The sequence below is a fragment of the Saccopteryx bilineata genome, chromosome 3 (assembly GCF_036850765.1).
Source record: "Saccopteryx bilineata isolate mSacBil1 chromosome 3, mSacBil1_pri_phased_curated, whole genome shotgun sequence".
NCBI lineage: Eukaryota > Metazoa > Chordata > Mammalia > Chiroptera > Emballonuridae > Saccopteryx > Saccopteryx bilineata.
In genome coordinates this window covers 296310590-296338528 of record NC_089492.1, presented here as the reverse complement: position 1 = coordinate 296338528, position 27939 = coordinate 296310590, and the positions used below count along the sequence as shown (strand labels likewise).

The following is a 27939-nucleotide window of genomic DNA, read 5'->3' as shown; positions in this document are numbered from 1 at the left end:
GGCGCTTCTCCTATGTGCCCTGGCCGGGAATCGAACCCGGGTCCCCCGCACACCAGGCCGACGCTCTACCGCTGAGCCAACCGGCCAGGGCCAGAACTTTTGGGGGTTTTGAAAATAGTCTATGTCTTCATCTTACCAGTGGTTATATACCTGATTACATACATTTGTCCAATCTCATCAGAGCATTCACATAAAAATAGTGAATTTTATTGCATGCAAGTTACATTTGAGCCTGACCAGGCGGTGGTGCAGTGGATAGAGCGTCAGACTGGGATGTGGAGGACCCAGGTTCGAGACCCCAAGGTCACCAGCTTGAGCGCGGGTTCATCTGGTTTGAGCAAGGCTCACCAGCGTGAGCCCAAGGTTGCTGGCTCAAGCAAGGGGTCACTCGGTCTGCTGTAGCACCCCGGTCAAGGCACATATGAGAAAGCAATCAATGAACAACTAAGGAAACGCAATGAAGAATTGATTGTTCTCATCTCTCTCCCTTCCTGTCTGTCTGTCCCTATCTGTCCCTCTCTCTGACTCTCTGTCTCTGCTCCTCCCCAAAAAAATTATACTTGATAAAGCTGGCTGAGAAGAAAAACAACACTCTAGGGATTTTTATAATTTTGTTTTGGAAATTATTTGGCCACAAGTACTTAGTTTAATTTATAATCGAATCAGATTTGTCAGCAATAAACAGAATACTTGAGAATTCTTTGAAGTGAGAAATATCTGACTGATAAATTGTTTCCAACTGCCCCAGGAGGTTTTTGAAATTTGGCTTGAACAATAAAGTTGATGTAATGTTTGTTCTCTAGACATGAAAAGCAATCTTTTCACTTGGGTTCTTCAGCATTTATAGTTTGAAGCTAATGATTTATTTTTTCATGGAAAAGTGTGTCTTATTTCTTTAGTTCCCTGAAAAGGCCAAAGGGAACACAAACAACCCTGGGTACAGAATCTGTAATTAAAAATTCGGCATAGGGGCCTGACCTGTGGTAGCACAGTGGATAAAGCATCGACCTGGAAATGCTGAGGTCGCTGGTTTGAAACCCTGGGCTTGCCTGGTCAAGGCACATATGGGAGTTGATGCTTCCAGCTCCTCTCTCTCTGTCTCTCTCTGTCCCTCTCTGTCTCTTCTCTAAAATGAATAAATAAAATAAAAAATTAAAAAAAAAAATTCGGCATAGGGGTGAGGGAAGACATCCCAGAAGAACAAAAATCTAAATAGGGTTTTGAAGTATAAGTAGGAGTTCTGCAGTGGACCAAGTACAGAGGTGGAATAGCATATGTGAAAACTAGGAGACATGGGGAACTTGCTTGGGGAGTGACAGATGTTTGGGATGGTGAGGGTTGGCTTGAAGGGAGAGGCAGCAGGAAAGACATGTGGCTGGAGAGAAAACAATGAATTTTAAAAGCAATAATAGCAGATACTATTTTCTGAGTACCTAGTATGTGCCAAGTATTTACACAATATACCGAAGAACAAGTTTGCTATTGGGGATGTAGTAAGGATAGCTGGGTCTGGTGAGAGGCCTCTCCCCTTTCTGAGATTGTGGGAACTCAAGGCTTCCGGGTAGGGGCAAAACCAGGAAAAGAAGATGATATCATGGAGGCTGTGGTAAAGAACCCCAGACAACGATCTAGACAGACCTTATTTCAAATTCCTGACCTACCCCTTCTTAGAGGTGTACCTTGAGCAGTGACTTCCCCTCTCTCAAATTCTGGTTCCTCTTTACCCACCAAAACGACAAAGAGTTGGTATCCTTGATATGTAAAGAGCACTTATGAATCAATAAGAAAAAAATCTCACCCCCAACAGGGGGAGGGGAGAATAGGCAAAGGCTGTGATGGGCAATTTGCAATGAAAGGTAACAGATGTTTGAAACTACTCAGCCTTACTGGGAAGCAGAGAAATGCTCACTGAGATAACAACAACATATTTTTCACATATCAGATTAGCAGGATCAAAACAATGATAATATCGAGTGTTGGCAAGGATGTGGTAAAACAAGTACTCATACCTACCGGTGGGAGTATCAACGCATACAGCCTTCCTAAAAGGTTGTTCCAATGCATGGCAAAACCATCTGTGCATATCTTGGACCCAGCCTTCCCCTTGTAAGAATTTATGCAACAAATTAGTCATTGAGAAAGAAGCATACATAGGAAAATGTTCCTCACAGTCGTGCTTCTCTGCCATAGCGACACTCTAGAAGCAAATAAAATCAACCTCATGGTCTATCAGTAGAAGAGTGGTCCTACTCTCTTCTATTCCTGCCCCTACATTCCTTCTACAACAATTATTTAATGAGTATCTACTGTCCTAGGCATTGAACTAGTCACTGGGAATTCAGCCACAAGACAGAGAGGGTTCCTGCACTCACAATTCCCTGAGACAGACAGTAAACATTAATTTTTCCGTACATGTCTCTAGACAGACTCTGTCTACACAGCATTATCAGGTTCAGACATTTGAACATCATGAGTTCCTTCAGTAAGTGCCAATAAGGTGGTGGAGTGGGGAAGCAGACTTACTCTGCCTTTATTTTAATTATTAAAATATTTTTTCATTGATCTGAGAGAGAGAGGCAGAAAGAGAGTTGTTCAGTTTAACTGTGCACTCTGATTGCTTCTCATACGTGCCCTGACTGGGGTTCTAACCCATGACCTCAGCTCACCAGGACAACATTTTGGGTTGTTGGGGTTTTTTTTGTTTGTTTGTTTGTTTTTAGGATTTTATTTATTCATTATAGAGAGGAGAGAGAGAGAGAGGCGGAGGAGCAGGAAGCATCAACTCCCATATGTGCCTTGACCAGGCAAGCCCAGGGTTTTGAACCAGCAACCTCAGCGTTTCCAGGTTGTCACTTTATCCACTGCGCCACCACAGGTCAGGCCAGGACAACGTTTTATCTACTGAACCACCTGGCCAAGGCCCTGACACACTCTCTCTCTCTCTCTCTCTCTCTCTCTCTCTCGTTTTTTTGTTTTGGAGGGGCAGTGACAGAGAGAGTCAGAGAGAGGGACAGATAGGGACAGACAGACAAGAAGGGAGAGAGATGAGAAACATCAATTCTTCATTGTGGTTCCTTAGTTGTTCATTGATTGCTTTCTCATATGTGCCTTGACCGGGGACTACAGCAGCCTGACTCTCTCTTTTTAAAGTTTATATAGTAACATGAATATTCTTAGAGTTAAAAAAAAAATACTGCCTGACCTGTGGTGGCACAGTGGGTAAAGCGTCGACCTGGAACACTGAGGTCGTCAGTTCCAAACCCTGGGCTTGCCTGGTCAAGGCACATGTGAGAAGCAACTACTATGAGTGGATGCTTCCTGCTCCTCCCCTCCCCCATTCTCTCTCTCTCTCTCTCTCTCTCTCTCTTCTCTCCCCCTTCCTCTCTCTCTAAAATCAATAAATAAGTTTTTTTAAAAACACTATCAAATTCTGAGAGAGGTCTCTGCCAGACAGAATGATGGGTGATTTTATTTTATTTTATTTTATTTTATTTTATTTTTATTCACCTGCATTTTCGCAGTGTTCTTGGAGAATGGTTTCTTCCCTATGCAGGTGAAACAATCTATAAGAAACAATGGAAATAATGCAGCTCCCTAAATGTCCATCGATGGATGAGTGGATACACAAAACATGGTATGTACAGACAGGGGAATGTTATTCGTCCTTAGAAAGGAGAGAATTCTGTCCTGGCTGGCTAGCTCAATTCGTTAGAGCATCATCTCAATATGCTAAGGTTGTGAGTTCCATCCCCAGTGAGGGCACATACAAGAATCAACCAATGAATGCATGAATAAGTGGAAAAACAAATCAGTGTTTCTCCCTCCCTCTCTCTCTCTCTCTAAAAATTAATAAATTAAAAAATATGTATCATAGAGACTTTCATCTAAACCAGAATTTGGCAGATTTTAAGGGAAAAAAAAGAACAGGGGTGCTGGTTTTAGATGCTGGTTCTCTCAACCTCGAATAAAACATTCCCTCTCAGAGAATATTTCTCCTTTTCTGTAATGTGAGCTCCTAATATCATGTACCTTTAAGGGCAGAGGTCGGCAAACATTTTCTGCAAAGGGCCAGAAAGCAGGAAAGCAACCATGGACAGTATGCAAACAAATGGGCTCGGCTGTGTTCCAATAAAACTTTATTCACAAAAACCAGTGGAGGGTCGTAGTTCGCCGGCTCCTATCAGGAGTGTGGAAGGTTGACATGCAACAAGGACGTAACCCACAGTGATTGCCAGAGCATGGCTGGCTGTTAATGTTAATTACAAAGACAGCAGTGTGTACAAACGCCTTCCTAGGAGGGCCTCCTACCTGATTCCCAGACACACCCAAAGTGTTTAGAATCTCTCTTTGGACTCCAGGAAAACTATGCATGTTTACCATTGTTGATGTTAATGAACCCCTGATAAGTGTTGGATGCTATTTCAGGAACTAAGAGGATTCTTCCACAATGCTCTCTGCTTTCCCGTCAGAGGGTTTGTGGCTCCCAATTCTCTCTCTGTTGCTGTCTCTCCATTTCTGTCTGTCTGTCTCTCTCAAAAATCTGTTGTTTTTAGGAAATATATGTTTTTAGGGGCAAAGGGATATCAAGTCTGCAATGACTCAAACAGTTTTTAAAAGGTGTATGTGTGTGTTACACAGAGACAAAGAGAGGCAGAGAAAAGGATAAAGCAAAAACATTTATGTTCAACCCTAGCCAGTTGGCTCAGTGGTAGAGAGTCAACTCAGCATGTGGAAATCCCAGGTTCGATTCCCAGTCAGGGCACACAGGAGAAGCAACCATCTGCTCCTCCACCCCTCCCCCTCTCCTCCTTTTCTCCCTCCCCCCTCCCTTCCTCTCCTGCAGCCAGGGTTCAATTGGTTTTAGCACATTGGCCCTGGGCGATGAGGATGGCTCTGTGGAGTCTCCGCTTCAGGTGCTAAAGATAGCTCAGTTGTGAGCATGGCCCCAAATGGGCAGACCCCAGATGGGGGTTGCTGGGTGGGTCAAGCCACATGCGGGAGTCTATAAAAAAAAATTATAAATATGTTCACAGCTAACCTGGGGGGTCTGGGTTTAGTATATGGAAATTCTTTTTATTCTTTTTTAATTTTTTTTTTTGTATTTTTCTGAAGTTGGAAATGGGGAGGGAGTCAGACAGACTCCTACATGTGCCTGACCGGGATCCACCCGGCATGCCCACCAGGGGGCAATGCTCTGCCCATCTGGGGTGTTGCTCTGTTGCAACCAGGGCCATTCTAGCGCCTGAGGCAGAGGCCATGGAGCCATCCTCAGCGCCCGGGCCAACTTTGCTCCAATGGAGCCTTGGCTGCGGGAGGGGAAGAGAGAGACAGAGAGGAAGGAGAGGGGGAGGGGTGGAGAAGCAGATGGGCGCTTCTCCTGTGTGCCCTGGCTGGGAATCAAACCTAGGACTCCTACACACCAGGCCGATGCTCTACCACTGAGCCAACCAGCCAGGGCTTTTTGTTCTTTTTAAAATGTTTATTCTGTTGATTTTAGAGAGGAGGGGAGAGAGGGAGAGAGAAACAGGAACGTCGATCTGCTCCTGTATGGCCCTGACTGGGAATCGAACCCACAACTTCTGTGCTTCAGGTGGATGTTGTAACCAACCCGCTATCTGGCCAGGGCAATTCCTTGTCTTCTTTTGTAACTTTTCTATACATCTGAAGTTATATCAAACTTGATCCACACGACGTGTATGAAACTCAAGAACACTATGAGGTCCCACAGTGTACAATTCCATGTACAGGGGGATCCCTCTGTTAGGACAAAGTTCCATCCTAGAGACAATGACCTAACCCACATTTTAGTGTAAGGTGAAACACACCGTAGCCTAAGTCACTTACCTATACTAACACAGTTGTAAAATCATAATCTAGAACATAAAAACACAACTAAGCCACAAAAAAGAAAAAGACGTAAATCTACTGTACTGTACACTGTACTGCGTATTCTTCCACCTCTCGCAACCAAACTAGTTCATCCACGTAATCGGTAAGTACGACGCTAACCACCTAAGCCAAAACGCTCATGTCTCCATTTTTTAAAGTTTTTATAGGAGTGAGCATCAGAAACCCGATACATCGTGCGTCGAGGCTGTTGTAACCCGAGGGCCCCCTGTATGTGAAATGTACAGAACAGAAAAAGCCACAGAGGAAGAAAGCAAATGGTGACTCCCAAGAGTCGGAGGCAGGAGGAATGGGCAGCGATGGTTAATGGATACGGGACTTTATTTTGGGTGACAAAATTGTTGTGGAACTAGTCAGAGTTGCTGGTTGCACGGAGGCACTGTGGATATACTAAATTCTACTGAGTTATTCATTTTAAGATGGTCAATTTTGGCCCTGGCTGGTTGGCTCAGCGGTAGAGCCTCAGCCCAGCATGTGGAAGTCCTGGGTTCAATTCCCGGCCAGGGCACACAGAAGCACACATCTGCTCCTCCACCCTTCCCCCTCTCGCTTCTCTCTATCTCTCTCTTCCCCTCCCACAGCCAAGGCTCCATGGGAGCAAAGTTGGCCTGGGTGCTGAGGATGGCTCCATGGCCTCCGCCTCAGGCGCTAGAATGGCCCCGGTTGCAACAGAGCAATGCCCCAGATGGGCAGAGCATCGCCCCCTGGTGGGCATGCTGGGTGGATCCCGGTTGGGTGCATGCGGGAGTCTGTCTCTCTGCCTCCTCCCTTATCACTTAGGGGGGGGGGATGGTTAATTTTATGTCAGTTCTTTCAAAATACTTGATCCAAACACTTCTGTAGCCCCCATACTCACTCTGATCCTGACAGTGACCCTGGGAACCCACCGTGGCCCTCATTACCTCTGTGACTTCCTGTCCCACCCCCTCCCCTTACTGTACAACAGTTTCTGCTGTAGTGTAGATGCTTAATATACATCTGTTGAATCGGTGAGGCCATGTCTTGAATAAGTGAATGGTCATCGAAAGCTGAGGTAGGGAAACTGAGGCTGCCGGTTGCCTGAGATGTCAGAGCAGGCGCTGGCACTCTACGCTATCAGCCCCCAGAACCGCCCTGTCACCGAACGTCACCTTGGTCATGTAGTTAGTGATTCATTCCTTTGTCCATCGGTTTTTCATCTATCAACTAAGCCCCGAGACTTGGTCTAAGCACTTTGTAACAATCTTCTCACACCTTGCCTTCCCACCAGCCTTTACGGCAAGTGCCAAGGCGTCTGTCTGCTCGTCTTAGAGAGGAAGAAATGAGAACGAAATGAGGCCCTGGCTCATTCGGTGAGCGTCGTCCCCATACGCCAAGGCTGCAGGATCGATTCCGGGTCAGGGCACATACAAGAATCAACTAATGACGGCATCAGTGGGTGGAGCAAAGAGTCGATGTTTGTTTCTCTATCTTTCTCTCTCTCTCTCTCCTTTGCTCTCGCTCTAAAAAAAAAAAAAAGTCAATACATTAAATAAATAAAGATAAAGAGAATGAAATGAATCCTTTCCCGGTTACTGCCCCGTGGGTCCAGCTCTCCAGCCTCGGATCCAGGCACCTGAAGTTTCCGGAGACCTTCCCTCATTCGATCCCTCCAGAACAAACAGCTCAGCCACCAGCCTCCCTCCCCCTCCCTCCGTCTCCTGCCAGGCCGGTTCTTAGCCCCGCCCCCACCCCGTGCTACTCTCCTCTCCCTCTCCACATTTGGCGGATTTCAGGGGAATGCCAAGGAAAATCCTACCCTCACTCCTTGGCCTGGCAAGGGGCTCCGGAGCTTCCGCACTGCCTGAGCCACCCCCAGTATGGCTCGTTTAAGGCAGCGAGCGTCTGGTGGCCTCCCCAAATATACTACGAGCTTCTTGAGACTCAGGCTTCAGACATACCCATTTGAGTTGCGGTTTGGGTCACCTTGTCATTTGCCATTGTCATTGTCGTCATCATCAACGTCGTGACCATCCGCATAGCTAGGTGCAGTCTCGCCTTCTCTAGCTAGCCACACCTCCAGCAGGGTTCGCCCCGCCCTGCGTCCCCAAGGTATGCCCTTAGCCTGAAACCTCTCATTTGGAAATTCAGGTCAAAGCTCACATGCCACCTCCTCACAGAGGCCATCCCTGACCGCCCAACCTGAAGTGACCACACCTGCCTGTCCCTCGGTCAGTCCAATCACTTCGCCCTTGTTTCAGTTCCTCCATAGCTGAAAGTCTTTTTTCATGAATGTGTGCCCACCGCGCCTACTAGGATGACACACAAGACAGAGGTTTCCCTGGCCTGACACCTAGTATGTGCTTGGCACACAGTAGGTGCTTAAGAATTTGCTGCCACATGACTTAGGGACTTCCTGCCTGAGATTCCCCCTGCTTAGAATATCACTTTGCCACATCGCCCTTGGTGAACTATTCATCCTTCAGAACCCTGTTCAGTGATCGCTTAAGCAGGAAAAGCTTCTGTGACTGCCTCACACACCCACAACAACAAAGTTGGAATAAAGGCCTCTTCTGGGGAATCACAAAGCCCTGTAACACCCTCATTAGTACACAGGTCACTGTGAATGGTGACTGTAGGTGCCAGCACAATCTAGTTCCCCAAGTAGACTCTTTTTTTTTTTTTTTTTTACAGGGACAGAGAGAATCAGAGAGAGGGATAGATAGGGACAGACAGACAGGAACAGAGAGAGATGAGAAGCATCAATCATTAGTTTTTCGTTGTGACACCTTAGTTGTTCATTGATTGCTTTCTCATATGTGCCTTGATTGGGGAGCTACAGCAGACCGAGTAACCCCTTGCTCAAGCCAGGGACCTTGGGTCCAAGCTGGTGAACTTTTGCTCAAACCAGATGAGCCTGTGCTCAAGCTGGCGACCTCGGGGTCTTGAACCTGGGTACTTGGGCATCCCAGTCCGACGCTCTATCCACTGCGCCACCGCCTGGTCAGGCAGTAGACTCTTTTTTGAGGGAAAAGGGAGAAGCACAAATTAGGTCTCAACCATTTATTGAAAGAATAAAGTAACAATAGGTACCTGGCCAGGCGATGGCGCAGTGGATAGAGCGTCTGTCTGTCTGCCTGGGACGTAGAGGACCCAGGTTTGAAACCCCGAGGTTGCCAGCTTGAGCGCTGGGTCACTGGCTTGAGCTTGGGACCATTGACATGACCCCATGGTCTCTGGCTTGAGCCCAAAGGTCGCTGGCTGAGCCCAAAGGTCGCTGGCTTAAGCAAGGGGTCACTGGCTCAGCTGAAGCCCCCCCCCATCATTCTCCCCCATCAAGGCATATATGAAAGCAATCAATGAACAACTAAGGTGCCACAGCGAAGAGCTGATATTTCTCACCTCTCTCCCTTCTTCTTTGTCTGTCCCTGCTCCATGTCTTTTGCACACGCAAAAATAATAATAATTAAAAAATAGCAATAGGTGAGTAAATGTATCTCCCCTGACATCCAGCTTCCTTGTTACTTACACCCCTCCCACAACTACCTGCCCTAGGTCCCATTTCCCGGGAATCTGACTTCCTTCCTCATCCTGCGAATCAATACTGGACCAGTCCTCCAAGGGCAAGTCTGGGGACAGAGGTAAACCCAGACACATGGGCCTAAATTATCTCACTCAGTAAAAGGCGCCCTGACGACCTTCCGGGAAGGTATATGTTGGGTTCTTAGCTGCCGGGGTTCCCCCTTGGATAGTTTCCAAGACAAGGGCTCACTGGCTCCGCCCAGGACTTACTGAGTCAGGCTGCACAAGGGTGGGAACCCCAGTTGGAATTTGGGAACCACTTGCTACGGTTTGCAGAGAGGGAGGGGCCTCCTTTGCGGCCAGAGAAGGAGGAAGGGGCCCCTGGGCCCAGGAAGTGGGGCGGAGACTCCGGTTTCGGTCTCGCCCGCTGCTCTAGACCTCTGGGAGGGGGGGGAGGGGGCGTGTCGGGGGAGGGAGCGCTTGCTCAGGGACTGTCTCCTCCCTCAGACCCAGGAAGCAGGGCCCCCGTTCCTCCTACCCCGACCCACAGCCCCTGCCCGTGACTCCCATCTAATGCCCCTAGAGAACAGCTTCTACACCTGCACAAGAAGGGACCTGGGCTCACCCAAATACGCGTTAGTGTCACAGGCCCGGGGCACCTGGGCCTTTGGCTAGCGGCCTCCCCACCCTGACCCTCTATCTACTCCGCTGTCGCTGTCGAGGGGGCGCCAATCCCCCTCGGTCTGCCTCACAAAAGGTAAGGGGTCTGTTCCTTCCCTCGGACCCCAACCCAGGCAAGGCCGAGCTCAGACAACATCTGTAACATGGATGCGACAGGAGCGCAGAGTGACGAGATGCACTGTCCCCTCTCCCTGGGAGCACCTAAGCGTGCCCACCCGGAGCACAGCGCCGGGAGCACAGCCTCCCCTCCGAGGCTCAGCGAGCTTTCTGACCTGGAACACTCCCCACGCTCTCCCTCCCCTTCCTCTTGGCCACCCTGGGCAGCCAAACTGGCCCTTCAAGTTCAGCCCTGGCCACCCCTCCTCCCCCAGGAAGCCTGCCCTGCCCCTCTCACCCTCTCAGCAGCCTTTTCTGGGCTTTCATGGGCCCTCTGCTCCCCCCATGACAGCACATGCGGGGAGAAAGCCTAGCATCTCTGTCATTGTAACACTCACCTATTGTTTCCTCTTAGCCCATGACTGTGCTAAGAGCTCTTCGTAATCTCATCCAATCCGCCCAACACTGGGATCCCCATTTTGCTGTTGGGGGACTGGGGCACAGAGAGGTTAAGTAATTTGCCCAGAGTCACACCGCAAGAAAGGGGACAGATCAGGAGGCAGCAGGGCAGGGTAACACAAAAGAATGAAGGGTCTCCATGGCATGGCCTGGGTTCAACCCTCTCTGTCACATATTAGCTTTGTGGGCATAGACACATTACTTAACGTGCATGTGCCTTAGTTTCCTCACATACATGGGGGTTATACGACCCATTTCATAGATTGTTGTGAGGAGTATCCATACACAGGTATGATGTACTCAGAAAAGCACTTAAGCACACAATAAATATGACCAAAATTAGGCAAAATCAGGATTCGAACCCACACCCCCAGACTCTTTGTTATTACACACCACCACCAACACCCACCACCACCACAACCACCATGTGATTGTCTCTCCTTCTCTCTGTTCTTTTTCTTTCTTTTTTTTTAATTGGTTATAGCAAGAGAGGAAGGGAGACAGACAGAGAGTCAAGGACAATGATCTGTTTCTGTCTGTGCCCTGACCGGGGATCACACCGGCAACCTCTGCACTTCCGGATGATGTTCTAACCTACTGAGCTATCTGACCAGGGCACCTACTCCCAGTTCTTCCATCCCCTTCCATCTAGGACAGGGGTCAGGAACCTATGGCTCGCGAGCCAGATGTGGCTCTTTTGATGGCTGCATCTGGCTCGCAGACAAATCTTTTTTTTTTTAATAATTTTAATTTTTTAATGGGGCAACATCAATAAATCAGGATACATATATTCAAATATAACAAGTCCAGGTTATCTTGTCGTTCAATTATGTTGCATACCCACCACCCAAAGTCAGATTGTCCTCGCCTGACCTGTGGTGGCGCAGTGGATGGGGCGTCCACTTGGAAATGCTGAGGTTGCCGGTTCGAAGCCCTGGGCTTGCCTGGTCAAGGCACATATGGGAGTTGATGCTTCCAGCTCCTCCCCTCATCTCTCTCTGTCTCTCCCTCTCCTCTCTAAAATGAATAAATAAAAAATTAAAAAAAAAAAAAAAAAAGTCAGATTGTCCTCTGTCACCTTCTATCTAGTTTTCTTTGTGCCCCTCCCCCTCCCCCTTTCCCTCTCCCTCTCCCCCCTCCCCCCGTAATCACCACACTCTTATCAATGTCTCTTAGTCTCACTTTTATGTCCCACCTACGTATGGAATAATGCAGTTCCTGTTTTTTTCTGACTTACTTATTTCACTTCGTATAATGTTATCAAGATCCCACCATTTTGCTGTAAATGATCCGATGTCATGATTTCTTATGGCTGAGTAGTATTCCATAGTGTATATGTACCACATCTTCTTTATCCAAGCAGACAAATCTTTAATAAAAAATAATAATGTGCCTGACCTGCGGTGTCGCAGTGGATGGAGCCTCGACCTGGAACGCTGAGGTCGATGGTTCAAAACCCTAGGCTTGCCTGGTCAGGGCGTGTGTGGGAGTTGATGCTTCCTGCTGCTCCTCTTTCTCTCTCTCTCTCTCTCCTCTCTAAAATGAATAAATAAATAAATAATTTTTAAAAAATAATGTTAAAAATATAAAACATTCTCATGTATTACAATCCATTCATTTCCTACCGCTCATGTTCATGGTTGCAGGTGGCTAGAGCCAATCACAGCTGTCCTCCGGGACAACACCAAATTTTTATTGGATAATGTACACGGGTCATTGTATGGCTCTCATGGAATTACATTTTAAAATATGTGGTGTTTACACCTGTTAGATTAGCTATTATTAACAAGACAGGTAATAGCAAATGTTGGAGAGGCTGTGGAGAAAAAGGAACCCTCATTCACTGTTGGTGGGAATGTAAAGTAGTACAACCATTATGGAAGAAAGTATGGTGGTTCCTCAAAAAACTGAAAATAGAACTACCTTATGACCCAGCAATCCCTCTACTGGGTATATACCCCAAAAACTCAGAAACATTGATACGTAAAGACACATGCAGCCCCATGTTCATTGCAGCATTGTTCACAGTGGACAAGATATGGAAACAACCAAAAAGCCCTTCAATAGAAGACTGGATAAAGAAGATGTGGCACATATACACTATGGAATACTACTCAGCCATAAGAAATGATGACATCGGATCATTTACAACAAAATGGTGGGATCTTGATAACATTATACGAAGTGAAATAAGTAAATCAGAAAAAAACAAGAACTGTATTATTCCATACGTAGGTGGGACATAAAAACAAGACTAAGAGACATAGATAAGAGTGTGTTGACCTGTGGTGGCGCAGTGGATAAAGCGTCGACCTGGAAATGCTGAGGTCGCCAGTTTGAAACCCTGGGCTTGCCTGGTCAAGGCACATATGGGAGTTGATGCTTCCTGCTCCTCCCCCTTCTCTCTCTCTCTCTCTCTCTCTCTCTGTCTCTCTCTCCCTCTCTGTCTCTCTCTCCTCTCTAAAAATAAATAAATAAAATAAAAAAGAGTGTGGTGGTGGTTGGGGGGGGAGGGAGAGGAAAAGGGAGAGGGGGAGGGGCACAAAGAAAACTAGATAGAAGGTGATGGAGGACAATCTGACTTTGGGTGATGGGTATGCAACATAATTGATTGACAGGATAACCTGGACATGTTTTCTTTGAGCATATGTACCATGATTTATTGATGTCACCCTAGTAAAATTAATTTTAAAAAAAAACTAAAATAAAAAAAAAAGTATGTGGTATTCATGGCTCTCTCAGCCAAAAAGTTTCCCGACCCCTGATCTAGGACAAAGATGTGTCTTCTCCTGTTTCCTGCCTCTCTCGGCATTGACTGTGGGTCAACATGTGTTAAATGAAACAATATAGCAACAATGCAAGGAATCCTCCAAATGCAAAAATCTCACTAATGCAGTATCTCACACTGTGCTAGACCCCAATCTAAAGTCGGGGGCTGGATATGCAAAAGCCTTTGCCCTCACCTGACCAGTGGTGGCGCAGTGGATAGAGGGTCGACCTAGGACTCTGAGGGCCCAGGTTCGAAACACCTAGGTCGCTGGCTTGAGCGCGGTATCAACATGATCTCAAGTCACTGGCTTGAGCAAGGGGGTCACTAACTAGGCTTGAGCCCCCTAACCCCACCCCCGTCAAAGTAGGTATAGGAAACAGTCAGTGAACAGGTAAAGCAACACAACAATGCGTTGATGATTTTCATCTCTCTCCCTTTCTTTCTGTCTCTTGAGAAAAAAAAAAAAAGTCTTTGCTCTCGGGAAGCTTACATTCTAATGGAGGAGACATAAAATAAACAAAATGGACAGATAATATAGTGTGTTAGAAGGTGATAAATGCTCTGAAGAAAAATTAAGTACGAAGTGAAGGAAGGTATGACAGAGGGAAAGGTAAGAGGTGCTGCCATTTTAAATAGGGTGTTCAGGGAGCCTCTCTGAGAAGAAGACATTCCAGCATGACAGGAAGGAGGTGAGGCTATCTAAAGGTATAGCATTCCAGGAAGAGAAAACAGCATATGCAAAGGCCCTGAGGCAGAATTGTGTCTGGGTGTTCAAGGAGGCTGGTGAGCTGGAACAGAGTGATGAGGGCAGGGGTAGGAAAAGGAGGTCAGAGTAATGTCCCCAAACACTCTGCAGACCACCTTTTATTCTGAGAAATGGGAGCCACTGAAGGATTTTGAGCAGAGATGTGATATGGACTGACCTAGGTTTCTATGAAGTCTCTGCATTGAGACTGTACTAAGGGGAGGAAGGGAGCAGGGAGACCAGTGAGGAGGCAGGTCCAGGGGAGAGATGACCGTGCTGGGACCCAAGTGGAAAAAAATAAGAGTGGGCACGTGCACCCTTCTGCTCTGGGCGCCTGAGCTTTGACATCTGACCCTGCTGATCAACTCACTGCCTGTGCGATGTTGGGCACCAAGGGACTTGAGTCTCAGCCATCATCGACATGGGGTTATTGAGGGAAATTTCCAAAGAAAGAGGGAAGGGATGGGGTGGGGGTCAAGAGAATACATGCAGATGGGAACCACAGACAGATGTGCCCAGACCGTGTGATGTTGGGCACCAAGGGACTTGAGTCTCAGCCATCATCGACATGGGGTTATTGAGGGAAATTTCCAAAGAAAGAGGGAAGGGATGGGGTGGGGGTCAAGAGAATACATGCAGATGGGAACCACAGACAGGTGTGCCCAGACAGGGACAGACACTAGATATGGGGCTAGACAGAACAGCCCCATTTCAAAAGTCCAGCCTTCCACACTGATGGCCCCTCTCTTGGACTGTGACCATGTGGAAATCAAACCTCTGACTGCCCAGAAGGTATGAGGAGAATTGAAGGGGGTATGTGAGACGTGAGCAAGGGGTGACCCAGGAGGACTGTTGTTGTTATTGTTCTATTGTTGTGGTGAAGAGACAGTCAAGGCTCCTGAGGCATCCCTGCCCAGCCCTGGGTCTTCCTGCCAGCCCCGCCCAGGGGCCACTGCAGCCCGGGCAGTGCCAGGTGAGTGCTCAGGTATGCGAAGAAGGCGGGACAGCCCAGGGAGGGAGGGAGGAGGGGCCTAGGTCTGGAAGGGAGAGCCCAGCAGGCCTCTCCTCGGACAGAGCCTGACCGGGCAAGGCAGGTGAGGAGGGGGCCCGGGAGGGGCTGCGAGGTGGGACCGCCTGGGTTTGGGGGCGGAGGAGCAGGGGCCTGGACTCAGGACAGGCTGGGGGACCTGCATTCTCGAGTCTTCAAGGGGTAAGGGTTGAAAAGTGCCCTCCCCCGTACCCCCCCCCCCCCGCCCGTCGGTAAAGAACATAGGCTCAGCGGGACTGAGGAAGTGGATGAGTGGTTCTCCGAGGAGAGCGTGGGGTCAAAGCCCCCTGGTTCTTAAGAATGAGAACCTCGGAGCCCCGACGGGACCCCTGCGAAGATACGGCTGGGAGACTGGGCATTGGGTAGAAGAGGAAAGCGGGTTAGACAGAGTTCAGGAAATTGAATGCATGGGTTGCTGAAGGATTTGGGGGACAGGGCTTTAGATCTGAGGGAAGAAGGGCTCCCGGGTCTGAGGGAGGAGGGGCCGGACCACTGGGTCCGAGGGAGGAGGGGCAGGGGGGCGGACTCCCGGGTCCGAGGGAGGAGGGGCGGGGGGGGGCGCAGACTCCCGGGTCTGAGGGAGGAAGCTGGGTGGGGGGGCGGGCTCCGGGTCCGAGGGAGGAGGGGCAGGGGGGCGGACTCCGGGGTCCGAGGGAGGAGGGGTGGAGGGGGCAGATTCCCGGGTCTGAGGGAGGAAGCTGGGTGGGGGGCGGGCTCCGGGTCCGAGGGAGGAGGGGCGGGGGGGCGGGCTCCGGGTCCGAGGGAGGAGGGGCGGTGGGGGGCGGGCTCCGGGTCTGAGGGAGGAAGCTGGATGGGGAATTATAGGTCCCCCAGGGCAGGTCGGGCTCTCACCTCTTTGCTGGCTCCCAGGGCACGTCCTTGTAGCAAGAGCTCCCCACTCTGAGCACCATGAGCACCACCATTAGGTAAGTGTTCGCTGCCCACCGGCCCTTCAGCCCCAGCACACCTCCTCCACTCTCTCACCCGCTCCCACAGGGCATTTACAGCCGCTGAGGTCTGGACACTCAGAAGGACCCTGGGCTGCCTTTCTCCCGGTCCAGCCTGTAGTTAGAGCTCCACTCCAGAGCAAGCAGACCTGGGTTCAAATTCGGACATTAACACTCAGCAGTGGTGTGAACCGGCCAAAGGACATCACCTCTTTGTGCCTCAGTCTCTCCTCTGTGAAACGGACGATTTTGAGGACTTGATCGGATAGTGCACACATGACTTAGCAGAGAACTGAGTAACAGCACGGGTTCAACTCAAAGGCATTCTTGTGGCTACGATTGTTGCCTTATTATTGAATATAGACCCTTTGCTAAGAAGTCACGGATGTTCATAATGAAGGCTCAGGTCTCCTAGATTATTGGGGAGGACAAAGACAGACACATGGGATAGCTGCATGGAGGATGTGAAGTAGTGAGTTCCACAGCTCCAAAGGTAATCAAATTGTGGGGAGACCTGACCGACAGGAGCAGGCTGAGGAGTACAGGTTTGACTGAAAGGACTTTGCATTTCTCATTCCTGACCCCACCCGGGCTCTGCGCCTCTGTCATTTCTGGGGAAATGGGGACTCAAGAATTCTTCTTGGAGGTGACCTTGAAGAGGAGGGCAAAGACAGGAGACAGAGAAGGATTTGTTTGGCTAAAGCCAGGTCCATGGGAGTGGGAGGGAGAGGAGATAACTGTCCATCTGCTCCAAATACTACTAATACTATTGTAAAAACTCCCATTTATAAAGCAACTGTCATGTGCTGAGCCCTTAGCATTATAATAATGATAATAAGTTATTGAGGCTACAGAACACTTCAACTGCATCACCTCATTGAATTCACACAGCAGCCCTAGCAGATGGAAGCGATTGGGGAACGAAACCCTATCTTACAGAGAGGAAAACTGAGGCAGGAGAGATAAGTTCTCCTATCCTGAGTCTTAAGGCAAGATTGTAACTGACGGGGCATTTAAACCCAGGTCTGTGTGACAGTAGAGACCTCATTCCCCACCACTGCCCAGTACCATTACTTCACCTGTCTTACTATACAGATCAGCACTGCTCTCTCCTCCGTGCTCAGTACCCTCAATGACTCTCCAGTGCCCTTATAATGAAGTCACTGCACTTCTTGGCATTTGGAACCCCTATGATCTGCCTGCTCCCAATTCCCACAGTCCCTTTCACCCTTGTTTTCCTTCACCAGCCCTGAAGCTGCCCCCAAACCAAGTGCCAAGTCCATTTATGGTGAGTTTATGAGCAAAGAAACGCTAGGGAACTGGGTCTGACGGAGGAGGGAGCTGGGGGCCCACGTCTCCTGAATCACCTTCCTCCTCCCCCCACAGAGCAGAGGAAGCGTTACTCCACGGTGGTGATGGCAGACGTGTCCCAGTATCCTGTCAATGTGAGTCTGGGGTCTGCACTGCCACAGGGAGTCCTCTGGGACAAAAGGAGATAGGGGTGTTGACAGCAGTTGGGCTTCCAAGCAGAAAGAACTGGAGAAACTCAGTTTGCTCATCTATTAAGTGGACTTCCTCCCTCTGCCTTGCCTCAGACATGAGTGTCCGTGGAGAAACTCAGTTCCGCTCGAACCTGCCAACTTTTTCTCTGGACCAGCCTTGAGCTGGACGGTCTGGCCACAGGAAAAAATCAGGCGCCATCCTAGATGAGTAGGGGTCAGACAAGGTCCAGAGGCGCAGCAAAGAGTGCCAGGTGTTCTGATGCAGGTAGAGCTGTTTTGGTGGGACTAAATGTAATCCAGACCATTCCATGACTTCAGGGAACCTCCAGTCTTGGAGGGAAGACAGACCCAGATGCTAGTCACTGATGAGAGAGAAACAAAAGGCGCTGAGTGGAAGCGCCCATAGGTGGAGCAAGTGATCAGGGAAGGCTTCCTAAAGGAGGTGTGGTTAGTCGTAAGTCGGAAAACTGATTTCAAGGGATTCTGAACCCACCCAGCATCATCCTGGAACTCACTGCTTTCTCCGTGGCAGCACCTGGTGACGTTCTGTCTGGGCGAAGAGGATGGTGTGCACACGGTGGAGGACGCCTCGCGGAAACTGGCTGTCATGGACAGCCAGGGCCGGGTCTGGGCCCAGGAGATGCTGCTGCGCGTGTCTCCTGACCACGTTACGCTGCTCGACCCCCTCTCCAAGGTGCCAGGGGGCACATGGGTGGAAGGCGCTGCCGACCGAGCAGCCAGGCATGGAGAGCTTGGCCCTGGCGATGTTGGGGACTTTAGTGGGAATCTGGGCTCTGGTCGCCTTTCCTCTGGGAACTTTGGCAAGAGACACCGCCCCCCTTTTTGAGCCCTATATTCGCCTCATCTATTAAAAGGGTGTTTTTCGTTGTCCTGCAAAGTGCCTGCGCCTGCTGGCACTGTTGTCGCCCTGGAGCAGTGTCGTCAATTCTGAGCCTCAGTTTACCCGCCGTCCCGCCCCGCAGGAGGAGCTGGAGTCGTACCCGCTGGACGCCATCGTGCGCTGTGACTTGGTGACGCCGCCGGGCCGGAGTCGCTCGCTTCTGTTGTTGGTGTGCCAGGAGCCCGAGCGTATGCAGCCCGACGTGCACTTCTTCCAGGGTCTGCGTCTCGGGGTGAGCGGGAGTGGTTTGGGGTCACGGAGAAGGAAGGGGCTGGGAACCCTCGTGCGCCGGAGCGAACTGGAAAGGGGCGTGGCTTGGGGACAAAGGCCGGGCCAGGGCCAGCGGAGGGGCGTGGCCCTAAAAGATACTCTGGAAAGAAGGGGGCTTTGAGGGCTGGTTAAACTCAAGGTCGAGGGGCTTGGACAGAACCCAGGAGAAGGGGTCCTCTGGGACGGGGGTGAGTTTGGTTGTAGAAGTGAGGAGCCCCCTGGACGGGGCCTACGTCGGTAGGGGCGTGGCCTAGTTCAGGGACAGATTTAGGGCGAAGGTGTGAGTCTGGGGCGTGAACCTGCACGGGCACACGTGCGTGTACGCTGACTGGACGTGGTGTGGGACCGAGCCAAGGAATCCATCCCCCGCGCAGCCCGAGGAGGGCAGTGGATGGGATGGAGGCGTGGTCTGACGTCGTGATTGGCAGGCGGAGCTGATCCACGAGGACATCCAGGGGGCCCTGCACAGCTTCCGCTCTGGCCGTGGGGATCGCAGGGCAGCTGCACTCAAGTAAGAGCGCTGGCCGGAAGCCGGAAAGAAGAGGGGACGGGTAGTGGTGGTGGGGGGTGTCTCTCTGGGCCTCAGTCTCCCCTTCCGAGAAACGGGCTGTTACCACTAGCGTCGGGCTGCATGAATTTTGAATGGAGTCAAACAAAGCCTCCTCAAGTCTTGCGTGTACCTTCCAGACCAGTGTGCCCCCTCTCCAGGACCCTACATTTCCCGGCTCTGGTCCTCGTTCCCTCCTCCCTTGGCCTGTTTTCCTCCAGAGAAATGCTTTCCCCCTCCCGCCCCCCATATCTTGGATATTTTCCTATCACTCTGTGAGCCTCAGTTCGACCCCTTTGGGCCACTGTTTCCGTTTTAAGCCCCGAAAATTTCCCCTCCACGGACTCCTCGGGGGACCCAGACTCACATTCCCCCGTCCTTCTGCGCAGGGCCACGCGAGAAGAGCTGCAGCGCCGCCCCTCGTCCGCCGCCGAGACCCCGCCCCTGCGGCACCGCTGGTCGGTACGCGCGGCGATCAGCACAGCGGAGTCGGCCCCGGGCCTCGGGCGACCCCAGACCGAGCCGATCCTTGAGGCGGAAGCGGCGCGGAGACCGGGCCGGGAGGACACCTCCGGGAGCGCTGACCCAACCTCCCCGGACCTGGGCCCGCGCGGCCCGGACCTGGCCAGTTTGCAGGCGGAACGGGACGTGGTGAGAGGGGCCGGGCCAGGGTGAGAGCTGGACTGGCTGTGGGGTTTGAGTCCCCCGTCAGGGGAGAGTAATCAGCTCTGGGGACGTGATCCGACGTTTGAGGGTGTGACCGAGTGGGGGCAGGGCCAGGTATCAGACAGTGGAGCTTGGGCTGGGGGGGGGGGGGGGGGTGTCTAAGCGCTCTTGGCTGGAGGGCGGACTTTGACAGTAGTGATGAGGGTCCGGGACTCAGCCGTCTCAACCACCCCCCTGCTCTGTCCCCCAGGACATCCTGAACCACGTGTTCGACGACGTGGAGAGCTTCGTATCGAAGCTGCAGAAGTCTGCGGAGGCGGCCCGAGTACTGGAGCACCGGGAGCGCCGCAGGCCCCGGCGCCAGAAGGCTGAGGGTGAGGGGCGCCACCGGGTGGGATCCCAAACACCCCCCTTTTCTGGTCACTCCCAAATAGCCTCCCTTGCCTGCGGGTCTTCCCTCGCACCCCCTGCCAGTTTGACTCCCCGTCGGGATCTCGCTGGGGTTCTTCCTCTCCCTGATGCTGTCTTTGGGTCCCCTATCCCCTTCCCTTCCCCCCTACTCACAGAGGACCTCCTGACTCTGCGAGCCAAGCCCCCCACCGAGGCCGAGTACACCGACGTGCTTCAGAAAATCAAGTATGCCTTCAGCCTGCTGGTGAGGACACGTCCAGCGCAGGGCATCAGGGGTGGAAGGGAATACCCAACCTGACCCGGTACACGCACTAATGCCAGCCCCTCCCCCTCTCCGCAGGGGCGCCTGCGTGGTAACATCGCCAACCCTTCCTCGCAAGAGCTGCTGCACTTTCTGTTCGGACCTCTGCACGTGGTGAGACCATCGCCTAGGTCCTCCTGTTCCCCCTGCAGCGGGAGGAATCGGGATTCCCCTTCGAGAGGGTCTGATGGGGTACCCACTCCCGCCCCCATGGCAGATTGTGGAAATGTCAGGCGGACCCCAGTTCGCCAGCGGCGTGCGGAGGCCACACCTGACGTCCGAGGCTGTGGCACTGCTGCGGGACAATGTCTCCCCAAGTGAAAATGTGCTCTGGACCTCGCTGGGGGACTTGTGGACCCGCCCAGGGTGAGGGAGCGGGTGATTGAGGGGCGGGGCTGGGAGGCAGGGGCGTGGTGATTGGAGGACTGATGAGGCCGAGGGTGGGGATGTGGTGATTGGAAAGGTGAGACTGGGAAGGGTTAGAGAAGTTTAGACAGGAGGGTGTAGCCAATGTGGAAAGGGTGGGACCTAGGACAAATGCCAGCATCCGATTGGAGGAAAGGCCAGAAATTAGTGTGAAGGAGAGGGGTAAGACTTCATTAGATAATGAAACGGGGACACGAGGCTTGGAGGAATGGGGCGTGGCTATATCTAAGGGGTGGGGGCAGAGTCAGGGAGGGATGTGTGTAGCTAGAAACCAGGTTTGAATTCAGAGGCTGGGTAGGAGCATTAGTTGGAATTAGTATATTTATTTTATCCTATTGATTGATTTTAGAGAGAGAGAGAAAGGGAGAGAGAGAAACATGGATTTGTTTTTCCACTTATTTACGCATTCGTTGGTTGATTTTTTAAAATTTTTTATTTATTCATTTTAGAGAGGAGAGGGAGAGACAGAGACAGAGAGAGATAGAGGAGAGACAGAGAGAGACGAGGGGAGGAGCTGGAAGCATCAACTCCCATATGTGCCTTGACCAGGCAAGCCCAGGGTTTCGAACCAGCAACCTCAGCATTTCCAGGTTGACGCTTTATCCACTGCGCCACCACAGATCAGGCCGTTGGTTGATTCTTGTATGTGCCCTGACCTGGGATAGAACCTGCAACCTTGGCGTATCGGGACGACGCTCTAACAAACTGAACTACCCGCCCATGGCTCTGGAATCAATGTATTTAGACATATAATTGATGTCATGGGACAACTCAGAAGCACAAGCAGGGCTTGGCAAAAAGAGGCGAGGAAAGAATAGCTGGGTTGGAGCGAGGTTTAGGGAAAGGGAGAAAGTGAACTTAATGACAGGGCTAAATCGAGGCCGACCAGGGTTCCTGAGCCCTCTGCCCGTCCTTGGATGCAGGCTGGAGTTGCCCCTAGAGGAGGGATCCCCATACAGCCCCGAATTCTACAGCGGTTGGGAGCCCACAGCTACTGACCCACAGGGCCGCCCCTGGGAGGACCCAGTGGAGAAACAACTACAGCACGAGCGGCGGCGCAGGCAGGTGAGGCTAAGGCTTGGAGGGGCAGCAGGCTCCCCCAGGTGACATAGTAAGGCCAAGACTGGGAAGTCTGGGAGGAGGCCGCCCCCCCACACACACACACCCCTGATCTGCTGCGTTCTTACCTCCTGCAGCAAAGCGCCCCCCAGATCGCTGTCAATGGGTGAGTGTCAGCCCCAGGGCAGGGCAGGGGTTCGAGGAGGGGTGCGTCCTGGGGTTCCTGGCACTGACTCCGCCCCTCTATTTTCTGTCTTTTTCCTTCTGTCTTCCCGGCTCTTCTGCAGGTGGGTGAGGTGGTGACCAGGCCTGGGGGAAGGGCTGAGAGAGGGGGGAGGAGTAGGGTGGGAGGGGGGCGGGGCCCAGACTTCTGGGTCTGAGGGAGGAGGGGGCTGGAGGATCAGAATCCAGGGTCGGAGGGAGGAGGAGGCTAGGTGTGGGTTAAAGTCTTGAGAGGTCAGACCCAGAGTCCCCAAAGGGCTGAGAGTAAGCACGTTGATTTCCCAGGATCTGGGATGCTCGCTACCTGGGTCCCTACCAGGACAGAGTCCTGGGTGTTGGAGGGAAGCGGCTGGGAATTAAAGATTTGAGTTTTAAAGAAGAGCTCAAATCTGGTACTTGGGACCTTGGAGAGACTTCAAAGGCTGAGGGGCAAGTTTGTGGGAAAGTGAGGAAGGGGTAGTATCTCTGACGGGGCCCCTCGGGGAGGTAAAGGCCAGGAGGATTGACCCTCGCTCTCCCAAGGCTGTACAGCAACTGTCTCGGACCCTGCTGGGTTATCAGACTGGGAGTCTTTATGGGTTCAAAGGACAGAGACATTAAAGCTTAAGATCTGGACTCCTGGGTTTCGAGGGGAGGAAAGAACTGGGAGGTCCAAGTTCATGATTCCAGTAAGCAGTAGGGGTGCACTTTAGGGTCCTGGGGGAAGTAGGGGGTAGAGAGGTGAGGACTCTATAGAGTCCCTGGGCAAGTCGAGGGCAGATGGGAGGTTAGCTGCGTAGGATGAGAAGAAATCCAACAGGAAGGCTGGAGGAGCCAAAGGGGGGTCTGGATTAGGGCCCCGGCAGAGGGTCTCAGGAGGGACAGCATGCTGGGAGCTGCCAGCCCCGCACAGGGGGCGCCGCGGCCCTGAAGACCCCCCTCTCCCTTGCACAGGTAGGCCTCATCCGGGCTGAGGTCCCTTTCCTGGGGGCTCGGAGCCCACATTCCACCCCCTTACCCCAGCTGCTGCCTGGTCTCGCGGAACGCTGACCCCATCCTCGTGCTGCTGATACCCCCAGCTTTTAAGTCACCTCTGTTTCTCTGGTTCCTGGGGGGGGGGGGAATAGTACTTCCTCTCTGGAAGAGTGAGAAGTCCATGAGGTTGCACAGGTTTTCACTTGAGAGTCCAGACCCCAGGAGAGGTCAGGTTCACATCCAGCGGCATGCACAGGAGAGCAGAATTTCTCAGGAGGCGGACCCTGGGGCCAGCCTGCCTAGGTTGCAGGCTGGCTACACCTCTCCTTGCACTGAGACCTTTACATCAGTGGGTCACTTTACATCACGGTCCCTTCCACTTCCTCACCTTTAAAATGGAAATAATAATAGGGTCTCTGGGGGAGGGAGATAGGGGGAGGGTTCAAATTCATGGTTCTACCAGGGGTTGTGTCGCGAACCCAATCAGCTAATATAGGTAACAGACTGAACAGGGCCTGGCACGTAGTAAGTGCAATGTAAGTGTTAACCATTGTTTGTATTATGACTGCGTTTTCATTATGCACAAGTCTGATACATAGTAGATGAGGAGTCACTAGCAGCTGTCCTCAGCTGTGTGATCCGGGGACACTTTTATTTTTCTCATCTGTAAAATGAAAGTAGTGCCTGTACCCATATCAGGTGCTTACAGCCCACTGCCAAGCAAAATATATTATTCGTTTTTATTAGAGAGGAGAGAGAGAGAGAGAGAGAGAGAGGAAAGAGATAGAGAGAACAGAGGGAGGAGCAGGAAGCATCAATTCCCATATGTGCCTTGACCAGGCAAGCCCAGGGTTTCGAACCAGCAACCTCAGCATTCCAGGTCAATGCTTTACCCAGTGCACCACCACAGGTCAGGCATTAAGTTTTTATTAACAGTACTAACTTGGCCCCCTGCCTTGGCCCCTGCTTGGCTCTAACACCAGCTCACACCAACACCCTACCGCCCTGAGCAGTGGGGCTGGCTGCTTCCTGTCCCCAACCCTCTCATTTTCTCCTCAGTCACCAAGATCCGCAGCCAGAAGCTGAGCCCCAGCCGGAACCGGAACCAGAGCCAGCAGTCGGGAAGTGGGTCCTATGTAATTATGACTTCCAGGCCCGCAACAGCAGCGAGCTATCGGTCAAACATCGGGACGTATTGGAGGTTAGAGGAGTCGGAGGCTAGAGTGGACCCAATCCTAACGGCAGGCACAGGCTCTGAACCCTCCCCTCTTACCTCCCCCAGGTCCTGGATGACCAGCGCAAGTGGTGGAAAGTTCGAGACCAGCGGGGACAGGAGGGATACGTACCCTATAATATCCTGACATCCCACCCGGGGCCCCGGAGTAGCCGCAGCCAAAGCCCTGCCTGCATTCTGGTAAGCTAGGGCATACTCCCAGGTCCTGGGTCCTGGGAATGAGGGTGTGTCGTGTCAAGGGTACAGTAAGAGGAGGTGCTTGGGGGGTTCAGAAATTCACCTCCATAAGGAGGAGCGGGGTCTCGGAGTCCTCTCTCTAATCCAGGTGCTCTCTCTCCCCTCGGTCCTCTCTAGAATAGCACTCCCCCACCTCCCCCATCAGCCCCGGCCCCAGCCGTGGTTCCTGTCCCTGCTCGGCCCCACTGGGACAGCTGCGACAGCCTCAACCACTTGGACCCCAGCGAGAAGGGTGAGTGTTGGGGGCACCCTCTCAGGGGAGCAGTCCCTCTCCTCGCCTTTCAGGCAGGGAAACCGAGGCTCAGGAAGAGTAAATGGAGTCTGGCCCATCACGACGACCCTTCTCCCTGAGTTGGCCCTCCTTCCCCGGTTTTCCGCCTGCAGAGAAATTCTGCCAGATGTCCAGTGTCAACGAGGAGCTGCAGGCGCTCCTGGCCCAGGGCCGCTCAGGCCCCAGCCGCACGGCCGCGGGGCCCCGCGCCGCGGAGCCGCAGCTCAGCCCGCGCTCGAACGCGTCTGAGGTCCGCGCCTGGCTGCAGGTTAAGGGCTTTAGCGCTGGGTGAGTGGCGGGTACCGGTTCGGGCGGCCTCGCTAGAGGTGCAGTGTTGTAATTGACCCGGAGGGCGGGGGCGTGGCAGACCACGGGGAACCGGGATTTGCCCAAAGCGAGGGTCCGTCAGGATGCTGCAATGATTGGCAGGTTGTGATTGGCATGTTTCCCCAGGCTCCAATTGGAGCCTCCATACAAGTCCCACCTCCCTCAAAAGTAGGGTGCCCCGCCCGCCGTGGCACAATGTGATTGATGGGTGGAGATTCAGGAGTATTCAGCTGAGCCCAGATTGCTGCTGATTGGACAAACGGCAGGCTGGAGCGTGAAGTGATCGGTAGAGCTTGTGGGGCGTAAGCTCTGATTGGCCGGCAGGTCTGACCGCATTCTCTCTGCACCTGCTCAGGACGGTGGACGCGCTGGGCGTGCTGACAGGCGCGCAGATCTTCTCGCTCCAGAAGGAGGAGTTCCGAGCGGTGAGCCCCGAGGAAGGCGCCCGTGTGTATAGCCAGGTCACCGTGCAGCGCGCGCTGCTGGAGGTGAGCCGGGCTGCCTGGACCGGAACGGACCGGGAGGGCGTCCCGCGCTCGGACGCCAGCGAGAGTCCTGATTTCCATCCTGCCCTCCAGGACAAAGAGGAAGTGTCAGAGCTGGAGGCGGTAATGGAGAAGCAAAAGAAGAAGGTGGAAGGCAAGATAGAAACGGAGGTCATTTGACCCTTCCCGGGCCTCCGCTTAAAAGTGTCCGGGCAGCGGGTTTCCCCGCGCCCCGTGGAAGAACGGACTCTGCCGACCCCACCCCACCAAGGGAAGTGGACCCCTCGAAGGATTGCTGAGCTGTGCCGGCCCTGGTCTTTCCCTGCCTGTCCAGTGGATAAAGTAGACCATCCTTGCTGGAGTCTCCGGAGCGAGCCCTCGCGGACTGGCCAATGGGAGGGGAGTAGGGCGAAGGGACGATGTAAGGACCGCGTTTGTGGTGCACCCAGAAGAGAGCGCTCAGGGAGCCCTGTGCATTGCGATGTGCTGCCCAGTCTATAAATAGCCTCCTCTTAGCGGGCCGTGTCCATTGCTGTCCCTTCTCTACATGACTACAGGGGAGAGGAAAGCAATCTAGGAGACGTCCCACCTTCTTTGTTTTTTGTTTTTTATTATATTTTTCTGAAGTGAGAAGCGGGGAGGCAGACAGACTCCTGCATGTGCCTGACCGGGATCCACTCGGTATTCCCACTAGGGGGCGTTGCTCCATTGCAACCGGAGCCATTTTAACGCCTGAAGCAGACGGAGGTCATGAAGCCATCCTCAGCACCCTGGCCTTGGCTGCCAGAGGTGAAGAGAGAGGTAGAGAGAAAGGAGAGGAGGAGGGGTGGAAAAGCAGATGGGCGCTTTTATGTGCCCTGATGGGGGATTGAACACGGGACTTCCACACTCTGGCCGACGCTGAGCCAACCGGCCAGGACCCCTTTGTTTTCTTTCTTTGTTTATGGAGAGAGAAAAGCATTCGTTTTGGTTTTTCTTTTTTAGATTTTTTTTATCTATTGAGTTTTGGAGAGAGGTAATCCTCTCGTTCCTTGGGGCCACAACCCAGGCCTCATCCTGACCTCTGACCTCCAGTCTGTCCTTCAGTTCATTCCGGAGGGATCTTCTGTACACCCAGTGTCCCAACCCGTACCTTGCTCAGAATCTTTCTCTGGCCCCCCATTGCCCTCTTAGCCCCATAGCCTGGTATTCGAGGCCTCATTGATTTGGTCCCTACCCACCTCTTCAACCTCATTCCTTGCTTCCTCATTCTTCCTTGCATTCTGGTCCCGCCTGCCTCCAAACCATCCATCCCAAACCTCTTCAACCACCAGGGTTTTGCATTTGCTAGTTTCTGCTGCTCGAACAGCAATTGTCTGCCTGATGGACCTATTCAGCCTTCCAGGGCCAGCTCAAATGCCCAATTCAGGGGAACCTGCCCTCAGCCCCCCGGGTTGGTCTCGAGCAGCCACTTTCTGCTTCACCTCCCACCTCCAGACAGGGGTCCAACCACAGAAGAGTGGCAGCCTCCCAAAGCTGCCCCCAGGCTTCCTGGCATCTTCATCATGTGAGATGACAGCTCCACAGGAAGCTGCCTACCTCCTCAAGAACCAGCTCCTTTTCCCTCTGGCCCGCTAGGTTCAGGCTGGTTTTCTCTGGCCCCCAGCCACCTTCCAACTGGACGTACCTCCAGCTTTGGGAAGAAGTCCTCTTCCTTTTCCTCCCATGGCTCCTGCTTTCCCAGAATGCCCACGGCTGAGCTCCCCTGACAATTCCTGCTGGCTTCTCCCCCCTGGAGCTCAGCTTCCACCAGGACCACCAGATGGCTGGTGGCCAGCCAGGGTCATCAGCTTCTTGTGCCCAGCACTCTGCTTCCCTATTCCTGCTGCCAGACCTTGTTCAATACCATCGGCCCTTGTGGATACCTAACCCTTCAGTCTCTTGTTTGGTACCCCAACCATCATTTCCAACAGAGAGACCAGAGATGCAAGCAGACCCCCAAACCTGCTATTCC

At 52.3% G+C, this 27939-nt stretch overlaps 1 protein-coding gene and 1 long non-coding RNA gene across 3 annotated transcripts; one reads left to right on the top strand and one right to left on the bottom strand.

Moving 5' to 3' along the window:
* Positions 1-6031: 6031 nt before the first annotated feature.
* LOC136329261 (uncharacterized) lies at positions 6032-7791 on the bottom strand. The gene is made up of 2 exons (XR_010730170.1): positions 7685-7791; positions 6032-7388 (listed from the first exon to the last, which is right to left on the bottom strand). It is a non-coding gene; the product is annotated as an uncharacterized lncRNA (long non-coding RNA).
* A 7364-nt stretch (positions 7792-15155) lies between these two features.
* Positions 15156-26461, top strand: EPS8L1 (EPS8 signaling adaptor L1). 2 transcript variants are annotated; one of them, XM_066271037.1, is made up of 20 exons: positions 15156-15232; positions 16057-16112; positions 17381-17421; positions 17520-17578; positions 18168-18329; positions 18619-18768; positions 19235-19317; positions 19743-20004; positions 20270-20393; positions 20586-20674; positions 20771-20845; positions 20949-21097; positions 22081-22222; positions 22354-22382; positions 24452-24593; positions 24675-24806; positions 24981-25095; positions 25248-25422; positions 25817-25949; positions 26040-26461. In XM_066271037.1, exons 2-20 carry the CDS (start codon positions 16096-16098, stop codon positions 26124-26126), a joined length of 2166 nt encoding a protein of 721 aa, XP_066127134.1. In that variant the 5' UTR covers positions 15156-15232; positions 16057-16095; the 3' UTR covers positions 26127-26461. The 2 variants fall into 2 exon arrangements, with proteins under 2 accessions (XP_066127134.1, XP_066127135.1); XM_066271038.1 differs by lacking the exon at positions 15156-15232 and adding an exon at positions 15326-15348.
* The last annotated feature ends 1478 nt before the right edge of the window (positions 26462-27939 follow it).

Excerpts from the sequence above, each read along its gene's own strand:
- EPS8L1 (XM_066271037.1), top strand. Across the intron at positions 18,330-18,618 it reads TGCTCGACCCCCTCTCCAAG|GAGGAGCTGGAGTCGTACCC; the intron begins GTGCCAGGGGGC and ends CCCGCCCCGCAG. Across the intron at positions 18,769-19,234 it reads TCCAGGGTCTGCGTCTCGGG|GCGGAGCTGATCCACGAGGA; the intron begins GTGAGCGGGAGT and ends CGTGATTGGCAG.